General features: G+C 36.2%; 1 protein-coding gene across 1 annotated transcript in view; it reads right to left on the reverse strand.

Moving 5' to 3' along the window:
- The window catches only part of LOC129758051 (uncharacterized), a 159,116-nt gene that overhangs the window by 64,137 nt on the left and 74,668 nt on the right, over window positions 1-20,311 (reverse strand). The window contains exons 4-7 of the mRNA XM_055755479.1: window positions 10,959-11,121; window positions 10,449-10,782; window positions 10,187-10,370; window positions 41-157 (exon numbers count right to left, since the gene is read on the reverse strand). Coding sequence (XP_055611454.1) covers window positions 41-157; window positions 10,187-10,370; window positions 10,449-10,782; window positions 10,959-11,121 — 798 coding nt within the window. The remainder of the gene's footprint in view (window positions 1-40; window positions 158-10,186; window positions 10,371-10,448; window positions 10,783-10,958; window positions 11,122-20,311) is intronic.

A 20,311-nucleotide genomic window follows, 5' to 3' on the forward strand; every position in this document is an offset into this window, starting at 1 on the left:
GCTACACAAACGGAACGGGCTAACGTTTTTCCCTTCTTACCTCGTGGTGATGGGTTCGCTGTCATCCTCGTCGGCAACCGGGGACGAGGGCAGGGAATCCACCGTAGCGTAACCACCCCCGCAGCAGGATCCATCGAAGGGCGACCGCTCGCTGGCACTGTAAGATGGTAAAAAGACGGTAAATGAGACAGAGGATTTGCACACGATTCGCTAGTTTGCCAAGCGGGAGATGGTAATGAATCAAACTGACGTGAGCAGCCAAGGATGGTGCTCTGAGACGAAAGAAATTTCCTTCAACTTTAAAATAATTTTCCACTTAAACTATTACTATGTAAGGTAAGAACTCGATCGATCGAAATTGTTTAAAATCAATTACCGACCTTAAAATATTAATATACAAGCTTCACTTTGTCTAAACTAGATTACTCTTTAGTAGGAAAGGAAGAGATTTAAAAGGAAAACTCTTTCCGAGAAGCCACAAGATTGCGTGCTCCGAACTCCGGGGAGGTTTGTGGAAATATGTGAATGTAGTATGTGGCGGAAAAGGTTAATTAAATAATTGCCAGCTCCGTCGGAAAATTCGCGCACGTACACTGATTGTGATTTTCCCGTTGCATTGGTGGCTGGAGCAGTGATTTTCTTCGTCCTTCAAGCCAGTTCCATCAGCTGGATTGAAATTCGTTCAAGGTTCGGTTGCCGCGTTTCTACCGATTTGTTGTTGTTTCTAGAGGCTTCCTTTTCCCATTCACCCTATCTCACATTCTTCTAGCTAAGAGGAGCTTTGATAAAAGTTTATCAATTATGAAGAGAGATGATAAATTGATAAGGGCCCCATCGCCCAAGATGAGATGGGATTGACGAATGTGAGCGGGAAAAAACAGGCACCAAAAAGAAATTGCTAATGTAATAGGAATCGTTTATCGCTTTATCGGTACGAGAAAAAGCTGCTGGCATTTCATCATCATGAGTGTGATTTATTGCTAAATCCGGTTTTCATTTTTTTCTATGTTTTGCTACCCCTTCCAAGTTGTTGGGTGAGATTTTCATTTTTTCACCCACAAATCCAAACGAGGGTCATGAATGAATGGATGGTTGGGAATTGAGTTTTGATTGAGTTTATTTGGAACGAATTTGGGTGCCTAAATCAATCCTGGCTGCTGGATGTGAGTAGCGGACGTTTGCGGAAAGATTGGGCGTGTGGAAGATAAATGGTAATGAAATGATAATATGCTGGGTAAATTTATTACGGATCCCGGAAGTTGTTTCGGATTTTCCTGTCACTCGTGAAATTTGACACATTGTACATTGAACGACTGTTTAGTTTCACATGAACAACGAAATGAATATCAAATTACTAAATCGTTACAATCATATCTGGATAAGAATTGATCAAAGTTTGTAAGGCTAACGGATCCATGAAAAAGTATTTCGGAGGAATGGTTTTTCAATGGAACTTCTTGATGAGTAATTCTTTTGAAGAAATTCTGAGGGCTACAATAGAAAAGTCTTATTTCGGTAGACGCTTTTCCTTAGAAAGAAAATTCAATCGTTTGTGTTTAACAGAAAGTTTATTTTCATCGCTTCATGATGAATTCTGAAAATAGCTGAAGTATTAGATCTAGAAGGCAATTAATGTTTGCCGTTGAATTTGAATGTGGTTACGAATTCTTATTCGGAATTCGTTATTTCACAAGATTTTCGGAAAAACGGTGTCTGAATCAGAATTAGCTAAAGGAGTCAAGTTCGAAGGAAATCATTGATTGCTTTCTGGATGTAATCTGTTATGCTAAGACGATCTTTACACAGCTAGCTTCATTTCAATGGAAGTTATCAAGATTTTACGAGATAGATTCGATAATTACTCAAAGTACATCTTCACTTTTTGAGTTTTGTTCAACAATTTGAAAGAATCAATTAGTCAGGAAGCTGTCAAACATTGACACTGTCGCAATTTTTTTTTAAATAGAAGCCTAGTTCTTTTAGAAATGAGACATTTTCTTTTGTTTATAGCATAGCTTAGCTTAGCTTGACTAACTACTCACATCCACCTTAAAACGTAAAATCCCAAATGCATAGAAAATGCATTACTTACTCAAAAATCAATTTATGATTACAATCACTTCGAGTTCCACGATCGCTGGTGTGGCTCAGTAGAACAAGTTGCACATCGCCAATGGTTGCTACTCAATGATTGACCGAGGCCATCAATTTTGTTCAGAGGTCAAATGAATGGTGCTTGGGATTAGCAGCTCATTCACACTGCACAAAAGTGATGCTTTCTCTTTGAACGTCAATAACGGCGCCGCCCACGTCCTAGTAGTCAATGGATAGATTGAAAAGATAGAAAGGGATGAAAGATTTATTTTATGCATCCTAGCAAATTAATTTTGGTTGGGACTGGGTAAAAGGAATTATTTGGGAGACACTTTTGACAAGTATTACGGTGAACCATAAAAAATATATTCCTTACTCCTATTTGATCTTATTCGAAGCTTTCAATTAATGAGGGAGCATGACATTGCCAAATGTAATCACCACAAAAAAATAACTACTATCACCAATTGCCTGTTTTTCATGAACATTCCTAGTATCTTTCCCCAACATATATTTGTAAAAATGTTAATAATCTATCCTGAATTGCAACAAGTTTAGCTATGATGACTGAATGAATAATAAATCAAAACAACCGTTTAATTCGATTCATTTAAAAAAAAATTATATTAACAAAACCATCTCTTAAAAAAAGTTCATCAGTTCAAAATGCTTATCGTAAAATGATGATACATAGCTCTGAATTTAAAGCTATTCTATTTGTCACTAGATGACACATTTTTAAATCCAATTTTTTAATTCGATTTTAAATACATCGAATTCTAGATATTTTTAATTTCATCTACCCGGAATAGCCCTACAAGAAACAGGGTTGTAAAAGTTAGGTGGGAAATTTCCTACTGTGTAATTAGGAAAACGATTGGCACGCTAACTTTGGCGTCGGCCAAAAAGTGAAGTCTTAAAGGGCCAGCTTCTCCATGCATCATGCCACTGACCATGACAAAATATGCGTATATGCTTATGATCACAGTGTGGAGAATTGGTATTGGGCAATGTTGTATGTAAATGTTTTCAAAATGATTTGATCTCACCAAGCATCCAGAGACCAGAATTCAAATTGCTGGCAGAAAACTTCTGAGTATTCCGTATTTTCTTGATCCATTATTTTTGGGAAACCATCAAAATTTCTTCTGGAACGGCTGTGTTCACTTTGCTGCGTCATTTTTGATCACCAAAACACATGGCTCTGGCTTGTCTTCCGGCCAGGACCTAAATTCGTCTTCTTTCTCCTCCACGAGTATTTTTTACGATGGTCCAGATTCCACCTTGCTCAGTATGGTAGCTATCCGTTATCAGCTTTTAACACTGGAGCGTCGACAAATTTTCATCTTCTTTAGAAAATTTCAAATTATTTGGATTGTTTTCGATCAATTTGACGAGTTTAAAAAAAAAAGTCCAACTTTGTCGCTGACTGCTTTGATTCCTCAATGAGACATTTTCTTTTGTTTATAGCTCATTTACTAGTTATCGAACATTCGAAGTATTGACAGCATTTTGCTGCCTGCAAAAAGTACTATCTGACCTATTTTTTTCAAAATTTTAAATTCACGCGTTTTTGAGACATTTACGATGAAACAGAAAAAGAAAAAAAATTGCACAGTTTCCTTCAAAATTCGTCATTATCAAATCGATAGCTGGCAAAACCGTCGATTAATTGAAAAAATTCTGTGCGTTAGAGGTGAAAAAGTATGCAAACATTGTCAAAAATGTCCACAAAGTTCAAATCAAGCGTTGGAGTGATGCACATGATCAGCATCTACGGTTAAGGGCCATCAGGGAAGTCAAGTCTTATACCAGAATTTTTAATTTTGAGTAAGCAAAAAACCAACAAATGTCCAACAATTTTTTTTTCGATAAGCTGAAAGTGTTACCTAGTTATGAGTCATTCAAACCTAACCTCAAACAACAAATTTTTGATAGATCGTAAGCTGTATAGCCGGTACCGAGTCTATAAAACAGATGATTTCCGATGGACGACAAAACTTATGGAAAACCCTCTTTCAAAAACATTCCAGTGTTTGAACTCTATGTCATGCCTGCTCTTGACAAGGCCCCTAGCAAGGTTCTTAGATACACTAGGTTCTCCGACTTTCACAGTAAGTAGGCGAGGAGTGAGCGGGGCTCTCAATGAGTTTGTTCATTTTTTGCTCAGCTTTTCTGTGGTTTGTTGGTAAACAAACTTCATGAGTTCCGTATAGTTGCATAGCCTACATAGCCAAAATGGCTGAATCGGGAATTCGTTATTCGGGAACACCTCCTGAATATATACCCACCTTGGCCCCTAGCGTATTAAAGTATATATTTGCTGGTTGCTTTGAAAAAAATATAATGATTTGCTAAGATTCTGCTCATGTGAAAAAAAACAACAATTTTCAAAACGAAAACTTTGGTTTTCGCTGTTTTTAATAGCCTAAAAAGAGAAAACTTGTATGTATTCTTCGCAACCTACAATTTATACTATACTAACCGATCATACTTTAAGTTCAATCTCATGGTAGTTTAACTTCGTTATTGTCAGACTTTGCGAGCAGACATTCGATTAAAAACGCTTTTAAGTTGGTTAAAAATAATCAAGTTTTGTTAATTTCTAAACAGCTGTATAAGTAGCATAAATTGAAGGACGAGGAAACAGCCACCTTAAATACAGATGGGAGATGCCAAGAATAAAGTAGAAATTTTATACAGAAAAAGATTTTTTTTTTTCAATTTTTTTCATGAATCATAATAGGATTACCTTCATTTCCTTCATGAAAGTATTTCGATCCAACGAATGGTTTTTGAGATACACGCATTCGTAGCTGTACCATTTCAGAATAATTCTTTAGAGTAACCAAAGTAATAACCGTTGCAATAGAAATTTATTTTATTACTTTTTTCTTCAGTGTTGCTGAATTCAACTTTTATTTCATTTTATTTCACTAATCACAAATCACTAATCGTACTTTCACATCCAGAACGTATGTCTGTTCCCGGTGAATAATGAAGATTGTTATTATTCTTCTTGTCTTTGTTTATGTTTTGCATTATGTTGACCTAAAAGAAAACATAAACCGGCGGGCCCACTGTGGAGCAGAGAACGCAGAGACGGCCAAAACATGGCAAAACATAAGTGTGTATGAAATATTTAAAAAATGGAATTCCTTTTTATTTAACTCTAAATTTTGTTTAAGATTTCTGTGTTCCATCATTTCTGGTCGTCGACCAAGCGCCTGTACTCGCTCTTGCAAAGAAAAATGAAATAATAATAATAATAATAATAATAATAACAATAGAACACAAAACCTTTCGAGGTATTTGAAAATTCGAAAGGTTTTTTGAGATATTCAGTCACATACAAAAGTATTTTACTTTTTGATTTCCTGTCAATTTAGATAGTCAGACCCATTGAATAAAAAATTATATCTGGCATCTCAAAAATATGTTTAAAAAAAAGTGTTATGCATAGACTTGTTATAAAGTATACTTATCTCAGTGCCGCTCCATTCCTCAAAACTTCATCGGTTTTCCAGAAAGTGCCATTAGAAAATACCCACCGGAAAAAAAAATCTTAGCATGCGATAAGCTCTTGTTAGCAATCGATAAACAATCGTGCGACAAACACAACATAAAAACAATTTTTCCAACCGAACTTAATATTTGTACAATTTTTTAAATTTAAACCTCTACTCTTTTTTTGATAATTGAACGGCATCCACCTCTAACACGGACTTATGATGCAAACAAGCGTTCGCTTCCATGGCATTATATTTTATTTCCTAGAATAAATTTTTGCATTTTTCAACCCCAACATAACAACCCTTTTTCAAACAAAATGTGCACAATTAATGAAAGCCGTCTCCGATAATATCTCAAATTTGATTTCATTTTATTTATGTAAAAACTTTATCTATTTTCTGCATATTCTGCATCTCATTTCTCACCTACCACTTCTAAGTGCAAGTTTAGTTGTGTTGGATAAAAGTGGTAAGAATGTTGACACAAGAAGCAGATTCTGAAAATTTTACAATACAAAAAATCTGTCGCAGTCCATATTTTTTACAACACAGTGTCTATTTTAACTGTATGTGATGTACAGTGACTCCCAAAAATTAGTGTACACCCAATTTTGACCTATTTTTCCGAAATAGGTCCATGCCGTCATGCCATCGGTAAAAACACACAAAAAAAACTATAAAGTATTTGCTGAAAACTTGAACGTCAAAATTTTCTCTAACGTTGAGTGAGGAGGGCAAAAGTGCTCTCTTTCTGGTGGGATATTTCTTTCTCTTTCGCGTGATAAAATGTTTATTAGAATAGAAAATGGCTCAAACGGATTGATAGCTAGGATTTTCTTCGAGATTGCGAATTTTTTTTCCGAAATATTCGGTTGTGAATCCCAAATCATCCCGATATTGTAGGCGTAGAAGTAAACTCAGCATCAGGACATGTAAGTAATTCTTTATTATTTTTATTTGATTTTTAACAAAACATTCCCCTGTTTTGTAGATAGCAGAGGCAAGCAAGTTGCAGTCCAAAAAAGGTGAAAAAATCACAGAAATACACTTCCAAAATACATCTATTTTAGTAAAAATTATCGACTTCCCGGTAAAAACTACCGGATGTTCGGTGAAAATTACTGAAATTTTAACAGATTTTCGGTAAACATTTCTTACATTTTGGTTACGTTTACCGGCATTTCAGTTATTATTTACAGTTATTTTGGAAAAATCTATCGGTTGTTAGGTTATTATTACCGAACTTTTACAGTTTTTCGTTAAAAATCACTGTGTTCAGGTAAAAGCAGCAGATATTTTAGTAATAATTGTAGATATATCAGTAATATTTATCAATATTTCGGTAAATTCTAACAACTGTTCGGTATATACATATAACCGTGCTTTTTGAGTTGTTCGGGTTGTTCGGTAATTAAACGAGCTGTCACGTTGACAACTGTCAATATCTTGACAGATGATATCAGACGAATTTCGGTAAATGTTCACTGAAAAAAAACTTAGTTCCAAATCCCTGAGAAAAAAGGGAAAAAATAGAAAATCTAAACGCTATTTATATTGAGTACAAATTGAAATTTGCAGACAAAAATTCCATGGAAGTAAAACTAATTCTGAGAACCGATTGCGACAATGATGAAAATGCATGACAGGAATTTAAACGGTCTTCGAAATTTTTTATCATTCAACCACAGCTTTTCGTAATGGCAAGATTCTACATTCAGATGTATCAAAGTATAAACATTGTGGGACCTATTTAAGTGGTGTCGCATTTGGAGTTTCATCGTTATGAAACACCGACTGACTTGCAGCTTCAACAGATCATCAGCCTCTTCAAGTTCTAGACATGAAATTTTTCAATTACTCCGTCCCCCTCCCCCTTGTTTTTCTCCGGTGATGTGAGAAAAGGCAACGGAACAGATATTTTTTTTGACGTTTTTTTACGTTACGTGTCACTGAAACTGCAACCTTTAAAATAAATCATCCTGTAATTTTAAATTGTTTTCCTTGAAAGTTAACGAAGATTCATTTATTATTACAGCAAATGTCCTGAAAATGTTGTATATTGAAAATTAAATGTCACGTAATTTTTTTTTCGACCTGTAAAATAACGTTAAATGTCCTGCTCCTTTTTGTTACAGGACATTTGCGCAATTTTACAAGAAATAATTTTTGCTGTGTGTTCTTCGGTTTCTGATCGAAAAAATATCCGGTGATCGATGCCGTGCCAGCCATAGAGGAGTTTAAACGTTTGGAAAAAAATGCGCACATTCAGGGGACAACTATTTTGTCACTACATCAAATATACTGATTCAACTTGTAGGAAGTTGGTTCGATTTTCGATGCTTGTACGATTTCTGCCAGCTGTCGCCCGGCGGTAACGACGGCTCCTCTTCGTTTCCGACCCCAAGAGCGCCAGCAATCAATACGATTTGAAATTGTGGAATTATGATCGAATTTAGGTAGTTAGAAAATTTTAGATTTCCATTTTTTTAAGTTAAATAATTTATTGAACGCTACAGGTGTTGCATTTATTTTCAACGAAAAAAAAAATATTAGATTCGAAAAACAAAAATCCAAAGCAAAATCAATTCAATGAACCAAAATTTTACAGTACTGTAATTTTAAACCAGCCTGTAAAATAATTTTTCCACGTATAAATAAATGACATGTAATTTTTATGCGACCTGTAAAATTACGGTAAATTTCCTGCTCCTTTTTGTTAAGATAAATAATTTTTGCTGTGTGGGTTTCCTCTGGAACTTTCCTGGTTTTTCTCGATTCTGCCCAAAAAATTGCGGCATTTCAAACACCACTTGACAGATTGTCTCCAAATTTTTAACACGTACACACAACAATCATACTAGGTAGCTTTACTGAAAACTTCATCAATCCTCCTTTGACTCTCAATGGAATTCCGCTACACTGAAACTGCAACCTTTAAAACGAATCAACCTGTAATTAACAAAACCTGTAATTTTAAATTGTTTTCCTTAAAAGTTAACGAATATTTATTTATTATTACAGCAAATGTCCTGTAAAAAAATTGTACACGTAAAATTAAATGTCACATAATATTTTTTTGACCTGTAAAATTACGGTAAATGTCCTGCTCCTTTTTGTTACAGGACATTTGCGTAATTTTACAGGAAATTTTTTTTGCTGTGCATAGGATGATATCTTTTTTGTGCGAATAATTTATTGGATTGCTTCATAAAATAGTTTCATGATGAATTATTCCTAGATATTTAATGTTGATAACTCTTTCTATTTCAATATCCGAGAGTTTTAGATTTTTTTACGAAGATAGAAGAAAGGACTGTGTTATCGGCAAGAAGAAGGGGTAAACCATGCAGAGGTAGATTTTTAAATTAATGTGTAGATCATTTATGTACAGTAAAAGGAGGCCCTATGTGCACCCATAGAAGAGGCTGCAAAAGTACAAAGCCTATCTTTATGCCGTACATGCGCTTAAAAGTGTAGTGTGCCAAAGACAATATGATCGGAAAAGCACTACTGGCATAAAGACTCGAGTTCCCAAGGAAAATTATGCTTGACTACTACACCACATTCAAGCGAAACAAGCAAAACATTTTAAGGAATTTTTATTCAATTGGATAATTCACCCAAAAAAATGTGAATCGAACTCATTACAACATCTTATTTCGGCTTGCCAGTCCGATATCTTACACAGTACACCATCAAATTCGTTTAGTAGAAGAAAGCTTAATGTTATAGTCCTTCTGCCACCGCAGATTACCAAAAAACGCACTGCTTTGGACGTCTGCCATTTGGCTGGTGTATTTTATTATTCCTCCTTTGTCTTTAATGGGAAAGGAATCAGAATGGGAGGGGAATGGGATGGGAATGGGAAACTAGAAACTATTTTCTTTTGCTGGCCGGTTTACATACAGACGCACAGCTCATCTTGGCTGGTGGTTTTTTGTCATTGGTTGGAAACAAAGAATGTTTTTTTTGTCTAATGCCGGTTCACATACATATACAGCGCTCGATACATCATTCGACAATATTCTTGCCGGCTGATTGTTTCCATCCTGTTTTGTCTTTTGATAGGATATGGAATACGTTATATTTGGTTTTTTTTTTGAGACATATGCAATGCGATTATGCTGAGAAAACGATGCCAGTTATTGGAAAGCTTGTTAATGCCGGTCCGGCATAAAATCTTATACCGATAATTTCACCTCCAAGAAAGTTCATTATTGGAGAAGGGTATGATTTGTGGGTGTAGCAGGACTTTATCAATAAAAATTAAATAGAGTTTTGTTCAAGCTGTCATAAATTGTCAAACATATCAAAACCGTCAAATTTATCAGAATCGTCCAAAATGTAAAAATAAAAATTAAACTATATAATGTAAAAGATGTAGTAAAACGTAAAATATGTAAATTATGGAGAAGTGTAAAAAAAGTCAAAATTGTCAGAAATGTCAAAATAAGGAGAAACAATATGATCCTTTTTTTCGTTAATGAACGTTAGCTTGATCATTACAATACTCTCCTTGGCATTTACTTTATAAGCAAAACAAAACAAAAATCGAGATAAACCATACAATCTCAACTTACCGACTGGCTGTTGAATTGACGCTGGTATTGCTCCGGGACCGCCGTGAAATTATCGAATCCCCACAGTTGACCACGGTGCCCTTGCTGATGGAGAAATGCCGCAACCGGTACAGATCGTCGCTTTGCCGGGGATTGTACGGTCGTTCCGGAAGCGAGCAGACCCGAGGCCGGGCATGGTCCGGAACTGCGAATTAGGTAATCAATCAATTAGGGCAACCCCTCGAACTGGATCGATTTCATCGGCGGATGTGAGAAAACTTACTCGGTAGCTCCAAAAAGTTGGACGTCCTCCGCTGTCTTCCCCGGGCCGATGCCTGAAATGCCAGAGGGCCAACGTCCTCATTGGAGAATACGGACGTGTTGGAGGCACCGCTCTTGATCGAATCTCGCGAATTCTTCCGGCTGGCCAGGATGTACAGTCCACCTTTGTGGCTGCTCCTTCGCCGACCCTTCCGTCCTGGAGCAGCTCCTCCACCCCCACTTCCGGTTGGATCGCTCGGTTGCGTCGTCAAATCGCTGGTGGACTTGTGGCAGTTCAAAGACACCACACTGTCGGAACACGTTCGGTCCAGCGTCGAGTGGGAATTGCGAAGCACCTGTCCAAAGAGATCCGGGATTCGGGGGGAAAGGAAAAACATACATGTTTTATTGTGGCCAACGCGGGAAATGCGGATGAAAACCAACATCAGGTGCAAAATCATTTCTGTCAATAACACGTGCCCTAGAGGGAAATGGTGTGGATTTTTCTTGTGGATGTTCATGGTTCACTCACCTGATAGCCGGGATTGGCAGTGATGTTTATTTCGCTGTTGAGCTGCCGGCGCGAATGTCGGGGTGAATGGCGAGGTGAATGGCGTGGCGAGGCGCTCGGAGATTTGGCCGCCCGCGTTGAGCTGCAGCTGGCTGACGTCGTCGAGGCGTCCATAATTGGTTCACTTGGTTGTTAACGCGGATGGCAGGGTTAGCGCGAATGGAGTTTTGTTTTCCGGAAACGATAAAGGTAGGTACGAGAACAACTTAATTAATTATCCAGGTTTCTTATGAATTTCGACACTGGGTAAATCTATTTATTTGTAGAAGAATTTTCAAATTTATCGAAATATTTACGTTATAAGCATAAACGCTATTTTATAGCGCTTCCAATCGTTCAAGAACCATTTTGAGCTTGTAAAACGCTTTAGAGATCTGTATAATGTAAAGTTTGAAAGACATAAGATTTCTAATTATTCGATTTAGAAGGTATTAAAAGACTGCTCCAAACCAATCCGTGAGGTCAAATGCCTAAAGTAAGTGGCCATAACGTACCATACCAAAATAGTGTTTAGAAATGAAAAATTATTATTCGGAATAGAATTATAATCATCTTGAATAACAAGGTCGATTTTTCTAACCACCCATATTTTAGCAAATCTTTTTTGTTATTGATAAAACAATTGTGGTCTTTTTTATCATGAACAATGTTCAGCCAGAAAAACTACTTTAAAAAGTTAGAATCGGATGGGTTTGAGCCTATCGAAAACAAAGTTGTCAGAGAACACTGATTTTTGAAATATTCACACATTTCACATATTTTTTTAAATTTTGAATGGATTTCCAAAATTACTTTGAATTAGTATGCTAAGATTTTTAATGTTAATTGATTTTTCCTAACTTATATATAAAAAGGACCTAATTTATCAGGAATTTTCAATGAGATTAAATAGCATAAAAAAAAATTACAGAAATTTTGGGTAAAATCACAAAAAGTCAGATTTTTTTCTCTCATAAACACAGAATTTTGTTTGGCAATCTTGATCACAACACAATAGTTGGTCATTCGTGGTTCGCACCACAACTTATGCAGAGTGAACGAACGTTCGTTATTTATTAATTTGGAAGTTTCTACCCAGTTTACAACCCAAAAATTAAACCGAATGAATGAGAACAGTAAAGAAATATTTGAGAATTTGAACAGAAAGAAGATACAGAAAAGTCATATTCAAACGACTTCAAACGAAAAAAAACATAACAAAACCAAAAAATAAAACGATATATGTTTGGAATGCAAAAGAAAAATAAATTGAGAAAAAATTTAAACACAGAACATTTCAGGAATGAAAAAAAACTTTCAATGAAATCGAAAACTCAAAAAAAAAAAACCTTGAACGGCTTGAGACGTAGAAGTTTTTTGGAATCCCATGTTTTTTTTAAAATTTCTGATCAACCAAATAAATTCTTCAAAATTCTAATTCCCATTCCCATTTAAATTTTCTGATAATTCCATCGTCATATCGTTTGTTATGCACATGTAGACTGTTTTATTTTTTAAATTTTCCTAAAACAACAGTTTTTTTTTAATAAAATTTTTAAGTTAAAAAATAATAAATGTTCCAAAAATCTTTATATTATATATTTCCTTATTTAAAGTAACTGTATATTTTGACATAAATGAGTGGGATTATTTTACATTCAAATATATAAGAACAGTGAATCAATATTTTAACTGGAAATATTAAACTGAAGTTAGGTTGCTGATCTACTCCATGAATTGGAAAAATGTTTGTTCGGAATCGGATCGGAAAATTTTCAAAATAACTATCATTTTTAGTCTATTTTCGACCATTTTTATTATTTTTTTAATATTTTTTCTCGTGTTTCTGATGCATTTTGCACTATTCTTGTTTTGTTTATAATCTTTTTTTTTTGTCTTATTCACTGCTTTCGTCATTCTTCATCATTTTTGAGTTGTTTTTTTGTAATTTTTAGTCTTTTGTTTGTATTTGGTTTTTTAATTTTTTGAATTTTTCTTTTTTTCGCCATTTTGAGTACTACAGACCCCGTTCGTTTTTGGTGACATGCCAAAAACATTTGTTGCCGAAATCGAATGCTGCCAAAATCGAACGGTGTTTTTTCTGAATTTTTTTTCTCTTATTTTTGAAAATAACTATTTTTATTATTGTTAACGTTATTTTGAGTCATCTTCCGACCATTTTTATAATTTTTAAAGTTTTTTTTCTCATGTTTTCGGTGCATTTTGCACTATTTTTGTTTTGTTTATAATCTTTTTTTTATGTCATTTTTGCTGTTTTTGTCATTCTTCATAATTGTTCAGTTGATTTTGTCATTTTTAGTTATCTGTTTGTTTTTGTTTTTGATTTTTTTTTGTAATTTTTAAGTACTGTACAATTAAAAAAAAACTTTTGTTTTTGTTGTCGTTTTCTACCACCATGACTGAAGGTAAAAATGTATTTTTTGTGTTTTCTAAATTATATTGAGAAAACTAAAAAATAATGTCACTTCTAAAAACCGTTCGATTTAGGCACATGTGCCAAAATCGGATGTTGCCAAAATCGAATGTTGCCAAAGTCGAATGTATCCAAAAACGAACGGGGTCTGTATTTGGACCTTCCTACCTACCTACCTAAGGGTCCAGCGCCGATTGACCGACGCATAGGGCTGAGATAAAAAATCTCCTCTGCTGGCGATCCGGAGCCAGCGTCTTCACTTGCTGCCAGCCAAGGTTCTCGTCAACTGTGCGGATTTCAGCGGCTAGACTTCGCCGCCACGAGCTTTTGGGCCTGCCTCTTCTTCGATGCCCATCTGGCTTCCAGTCAAGCGCCTCTCTGCAAATCTCGTTTTCATCTCTTCGCAGCGTGTGCCCAATCCATCTCCACTTACGTTCCCGAATCTCGATTTCTAGCGCCTTTTGATGACACCGGCGATGAAGTTCAACGTTTGAGATCCAGTTGCCAGGCCACCAAGCGCGGATGATGTTCCGCAGGCAGCGATTCACAAAAACTTGCAGTTTTCGCGTCGTCACCGCATATGTGCACCAAGTTTCACACCCGTACAGCAATACGGATTTGACGTTTGAGTTGAAGATTCGGATCTTAGTTCGTAGAGAGATCTGGCGTGACCGCCAGATGTTTCGGAGACTCGCAAACGCAAATCGGGCTTTTCTGATCCGGGTTTCGATTTCCTTCTTGGTACCACCATCAGGCGTAATCTGGCTACCAAGATACTGGAAGCACTCCACTGTCTCAACCTGTTGTCCAGCTACCACAAAATTGGAACGATTTTCTGTATTGATTTCCATCGACTTGGTCTTTCCGACATTGATTTTGAGACCTGCTGCCTTGGAGCTTTCGGTGAGGTCGTCGAGTTTGCTCTGCATGTCTTGTTGTGTTTGGGCGAGCAAAACAATATCGTCTGCCAGGTCAAGGTTGTTCAGTTGCTCCATGGTTGAAGGATTCCACGGTAATCCTCGGTTTGGACTACAGTCAATCGATCCAGTCAAGATCTCATCCATTACGATGAGAAAAAGCAGCGGCGACAAAATACATCCTTGTCTCACTCCAGCAGTTACCGGGATTTATTCGGACAAGACACCGTCGTGCAAGACCTTGCACGAAAATGCCTCGTACTGTGCTTCGATGAGATGGACTAGTTTCTCTGGGACCCCTCGTCGTCTAAGAGCAGCCCAGATGTTTTCGTGGTTCAGTCGGTCAAATGCTTTTTCGAAATCAACGAACACCAGCAGAAGAGAGTTCTGGAATTCGTTGATTTGTTCCAGTATTATTCGTAGCGTTGTGATGTGGTCCACACATGATCGTCCGGATCGGAATCCGGCTTGTTGCCGTCGGAGTGTAGCGTCGATTTTCTCCTGGATCCTGTTCAGGATCACTTTGCAGAGTACTTTGAGGGTTGTACAGATCAAAGTTATGCCACGCCAGTTACCGCACTCTGTTAGGTCTCCTTTCTTTGGGACCTTTACGAGGATATCCTGCATCCAGTCGGCCGGGAATGATGCAGTATCCCAAATGTCAGCGAAAAGACGGTGCAACATTTGTGCTGACAAGGCAGGGTCGGCTTTGAGCATTTCAGCAGGAATGCAATCGATTCCAGGCGCTTTGTTGGATTTCATGTCCTTGATTGCCGCTTCTATTTCAGCCAGCGAGGGCGCTTCCGAGTTGACGCCATTAATGCGACTTACTGTGGGCGCCTCGAGCTGCGGGTTCTGTTGGCCATTGCTATTTGTAACTCGGAAAATTGATCAAAATGCTCAGTCCAACGCTTGAGCTGATCTGTTCGATCTGTCAGCAGCTGACCTGCTCGGTTTTTCAGCGGCATTCTTGCATTAGTCCTTGCACCACTAAGGCGGCGAGAAATATCATCGGATATCTCCAATGGCGGCGGCTCTTTCTCCCTCTTCGGCTAGGGAGTTTGTCCAGGCTCTCTTGTCTCGTCTACAAGCTCGTTTAACGGCCTTTTCCAGCTCCGCATATCGTAAGCGGGCGGCTGCTTTGGCTGACATGGTACATGCCTGCTCAATTCCGACTTTCGCCTTTCTCCGATCATCGATCATCCTCCAGGTTGATCGATGATCGGAGAAAGGCGAAAGTCGGAATTGAGGAGGCATGTACCAGGTCAGCCAAAGCAGCCGCCCGCTTAGACCATGTGACATAATCGGACCATGCAACATAAACGACCATGTGACATAATCTTACCATGCAACAAAATCGGCTATGCAACGTAATCGATCATGCAACATAATCTAACCATGCAACATAATCGACCATGTGACATAATCGGACCATGTGACATAATCCGATCATGCAACATAATTCGACAATGCAACATATCCTGTCAGACAACGCGATATGCGATGACATGTAGGATGCGGATTCCTGCCACTGGGGTCCATCGCCATTGAATCCCAAAGCCACTTTTGCCTCCGCAGCTGGCTGTCTACGCTGCTCGCGGCTGTCATCGCTGCCCGCTGTCACTGCTACTGGTAAATGTTGCTCTACGCCACGGTTGCCACTGAACTACTGCTAATCGATATCTGAGTTGGATTACCATTGGTGGGCAGCGTTGTCAGATCTACGGATTTCTCCGTATATCTACGGATTTAAAGAAGAAATGGAAATAGAAATGGAGCTACGGATCGATGCTCAAAATCTACGGACATTCAGCATTTCCTACGGATTTTCTACGGATTATCGGAAAAATTTACGGGATTCTGCGGATAAACGAAAATTCTACCTGACGACCATAAGAAAAAAGGTCATCAAGTTCCATTTTGCCAAAATTAGTATATTTTTCAATTTTCGTCAAACCTACGGACATGAGCGGTTTGTAATCTGGCAACGCTGCTGGTGGAGTCCTCACTCTGATCTAAGTGCAGCAAACGTCTGTTCAGTTCAACGGCAAACAGAGAAAGAAACCGAGTCGACCGACGAGCCCTTTGTTTAAAACCTTTCGTAGGTAGGGAATAACAAAACCCATCAAAGCAGGTCTTGGCGATGACGTCATAATCCTTTAGATGTGATGTCCGTTAATGAGGCGTTTTTAGCGACGCGCGATTCGTTCGCAAATTTCAATTTGTCCCCCCATAGCAGTGGTCGACAACCTTTTGAGTCGGAAGAGCCAAAAACTTAAAATTTTAATTTTAAAATAACAATGGAAAGGGAAATAAATTTCCTTAAAATTATCAAGCTTTTTTATGACATTCCCTAGATTTAGCTAATCCTTTTCCAAACTCAGTAGTATGAGATAAAATTCAACTAAAATTTATGTAGTCGAAAATTTAAATCTTCAAAAATTATGCTTCTGACAACTAGTAAAATTTTATAAATTCTTGACATCAGACAGTCTTCAGAATTTTATGTATCTGGAAAATTTAAAAATCTCATTTTATGTCACATGCGATTCTTCAGTCCAATAGAATGAAAATTGAATGAATTCAATATATTGTACAATATTCATCAGTGCTACTTGTACTTGTACAGTGTAGTTTACTGCAAAAATCAGTAGTTTGACCAGTATTAATCTGTAATAATGTGGTTATGTAGCCTTCATAAAAAATTCGTGACAAAAAATAAGAAACAGCACATCTTAACTAATAAAATCAGTTCAAGGATACTTTTAAAGTTTAAAAAAAAAAGTTAATAAAAATAAATCAAAGGTGAATCAACTCTGAATAGAACATGAAAAAAAGAATTATATCAGTTACTGAAACATCGTTCAAAATTTATGCGTTTTGTTAAATATTGGCTGCAAGCAGCACTTTTGAAATGTGTTCAGAGACTCAAAGGTTTGCTTTTATTAAATACATACAATTTAATTTAAAAAGAAACTGTTTCAACTGAAGGTAAATATAGTAGGTAACTGATTCTGCCTGTGAATAATATTTCAAATAAACTTCCAAAATTGAAATTTTTATTCATTCTCAATACTGATTCGAGTTTGAAAAGCTGTTAAACTTTAATATGTAATTCTCAATTCTTAGTTTTTGGATTTTATATTTCAAGTATCAAATCTGATCGAGTTTCTAAAATGAATTCCTTTTCGGAAATAGCATAGCATAGCATACCATAGCATTGGGTGACTACACACAACTTGAATTGGCTGATACACATGGTAAAACTAATAATCAAGCCCAACCCAAGATGCCAAAATGAGTATCTGGATTCAATACTCATTTCAAGGGTTGTTATTGAGGATTAGTATGGTACTATAATGCACACTGTGTCAAATCAATGTAATCATGTTGGGATAGTCTGAAACAGCAAAATAAACTTTTCAGGTGCAGAGAACTCATACGACCCTACATATAAAGATGCTGTTTCAGATAGGTAAGGGAAGGGTTATTTATGTTTAAAGGAAATCCTACTTGGCAAATAGGATTGATGAACGAAAAAATGTTTCAAAATAACACAGATACACAAATAAAAATGGAAAGGGCTCACCAATATTTTGTACCAGCTGAGTTCATGAATAACTTGAAATGATGGGATCGATGCTGCAGTGAGTTAATCATCTTCTATGATATAAGTATCCTGGTTCTTTTGAATTGCCACTGCCGGTTCTTTGAAATTTCTTCACTTCTTTTGTATCACAGTTTCATATCATCCGGAACCTCTACTCTAGTTTGAAGCCTGATCGTACCCTCCGTTTTTCATACCGGTCTCATAGGAAAAAAATCGAAAAAAAGAAAAATATACCTAATATTAATAAAGATGTGTTATGTTCTGATAAATCTGAAAGGTAATCTATGTATAAATTTTGAAACGACAAATGTGTAATAGAAAACTTACTAAATATTTGAAAATAATAAAAATCTGTTACCTTACCTTTGAAATAAGATTCAGGTTAGTTTTCTTTTAATTTTATCCTACCAAAGTTATAAAAAATATCGAAATATCGATCACCAGCTAGTAGCAATTGTTTTGTCAATGATCCCCCTCTTCCCCACTAAAAAAAACGATACTCATCCGTATTTTTCGATTCCGGATCCCTCCTGAAGGTTAAGGTTAAATTGTTGTCTCTCGAAGAGTCGTTTTGATCTGGTGGGCATCATTTGAATTCAGCGGCCTCAGCTTTTCCAGGCGCTCCTGCTTTCCGCAAAATCCGGGGGACAATCCAAATAGAGAAATAAACTAATTCTTCTTCAAAACTTGATTTTAAATTTTTATGATTTTTCAGCACAAAAAAACGTGTCCGTCACTTACAAGTACAGCCTACCGAGTCTCAGTTTCTAAAATGAATTCCTTTTCGGAAATATGGATAAATAAATTTCGATAAATATGGATTTTAAAATTTTAATTTCGAAACCAATTTCTTATACATGATTCATAACAAATGAGAAATTTAAAAAAATATGTTAATTTTCCAATTATCTGAAAATATAATACCCATCCAATTTCTTTTTCATTCTAACTGTCTCCTAAGTCCTAAATTCGTTAAGAATTTTAATCATCAAACGGGAAAACGAGCTGGTCATATTTTATCTAATGTCTGTTTTAAATTTATTATATCTCAGAAACAACACAATTATAATAATTTAAACAATCTGAAATAAACAGGATTTTGACCTATTGAGTTTGACCAACCATGTTCCATTAGCTTTCATAGTCTATGGATAAGTTCTATTCATCATCCAAATTTTAGAAATAAATTACAAGTGAGAAGAACTAATATTTCTCTACGTCTTCGAGCACACAAGTCCTACCTTTTTTCAAAGGGGGTCTTTTTTAGATTCAGGTTCATCAATCAATTTGCTATTACAGATTATACCGTATAATTTCTTTTTAAACTTTTTTTATCACCCTTTTTGGAGCCATGATAAGAACGTTATTCATATGAAATAGTAAATTTTATATAAAATTAAATTTAATATGATTGAATATTTTTCTCAACATGGGAAAATGTTTGGTGAATTAACTTAGAGTTGAGTAAATTATCAAACTGAATCGCTAGATACCTTAAAAAAGTTTTCTAAAACCCATTATTTATTATAACACCATAATTTATAGCTAAACATTATTATAAGAATTACAATAAAAGTCAGCAGTTTGGCCGTTTTATTCAAGCCTGATTTACCCTAAATTTAATATTCAAGATTCCCTGAATTTTGTTAAAAAAATTTTGGCAACGCTGCTCATGAGAGCCCACACTGATTTTCATGAATATGAAAGCTTTAGTTTATTAATATGACTAGAACTTCTAAAATTCGTCTTTCAAATTTTTTCAGAACGATTCACGTTTTTCGGAAAACAGAGATGAACAAATCTCGATTAACCTTAATACACAAAGGAAATATAAAAACGGTTAAAAATATCGTAAATAACGCAGATTTAAAACTTGCCAACCCCGCTCCAAAGGGAAAATTTTTTGATTTCAATTATTGTTTTAAATTATGAATATGTGTTCTTTCTGGATATATGTATGTATTTCGAATGGGAAATGGACAAGACACCTTCTCTTGTCGACGACTAAAACTTAAGAGAATATTTTATTGTCTTTGCATAATGATTACAATTTTTACCGCGCAAATCTTAGTAAAATAAACAATATGCTTTGATTCCTGGCAACATTATAGCGATAGTCCAAACAAATCAATCAGCTAGTATACATCCAGGCGTTTTCGCTAACATCTCAGGGTGACCAATAGTGTTGAGATCCAACAATATGTACAGTCACCCAGTAAACATGAATCGACAGAGAGGTAACTCAAATCTACAGAAGGATCATATCGATCTCTCTAACGATTTTGCATCATCTAATCGGCAGTGAGGAACACACCATACGCGTGCCTTGGGTGAGTGCCACAAAATGATCTAAGACACGCCCTCCATAGAAACA

Source organism: Uranotaenia lowii, chromosome 3 (assembly GCF_029784155.1).
Source record: "Uranotaenia lowii strain MFRU-FL chromosome 3, ASM2978415v1, whole genome shotgun sequence".
Lineage (NCBI taxonomy): Eukaryota > Metazoa > Arthropoda > Insecta > Diptera > Culicidae > Uranotaenia > Uranotaenia lowii.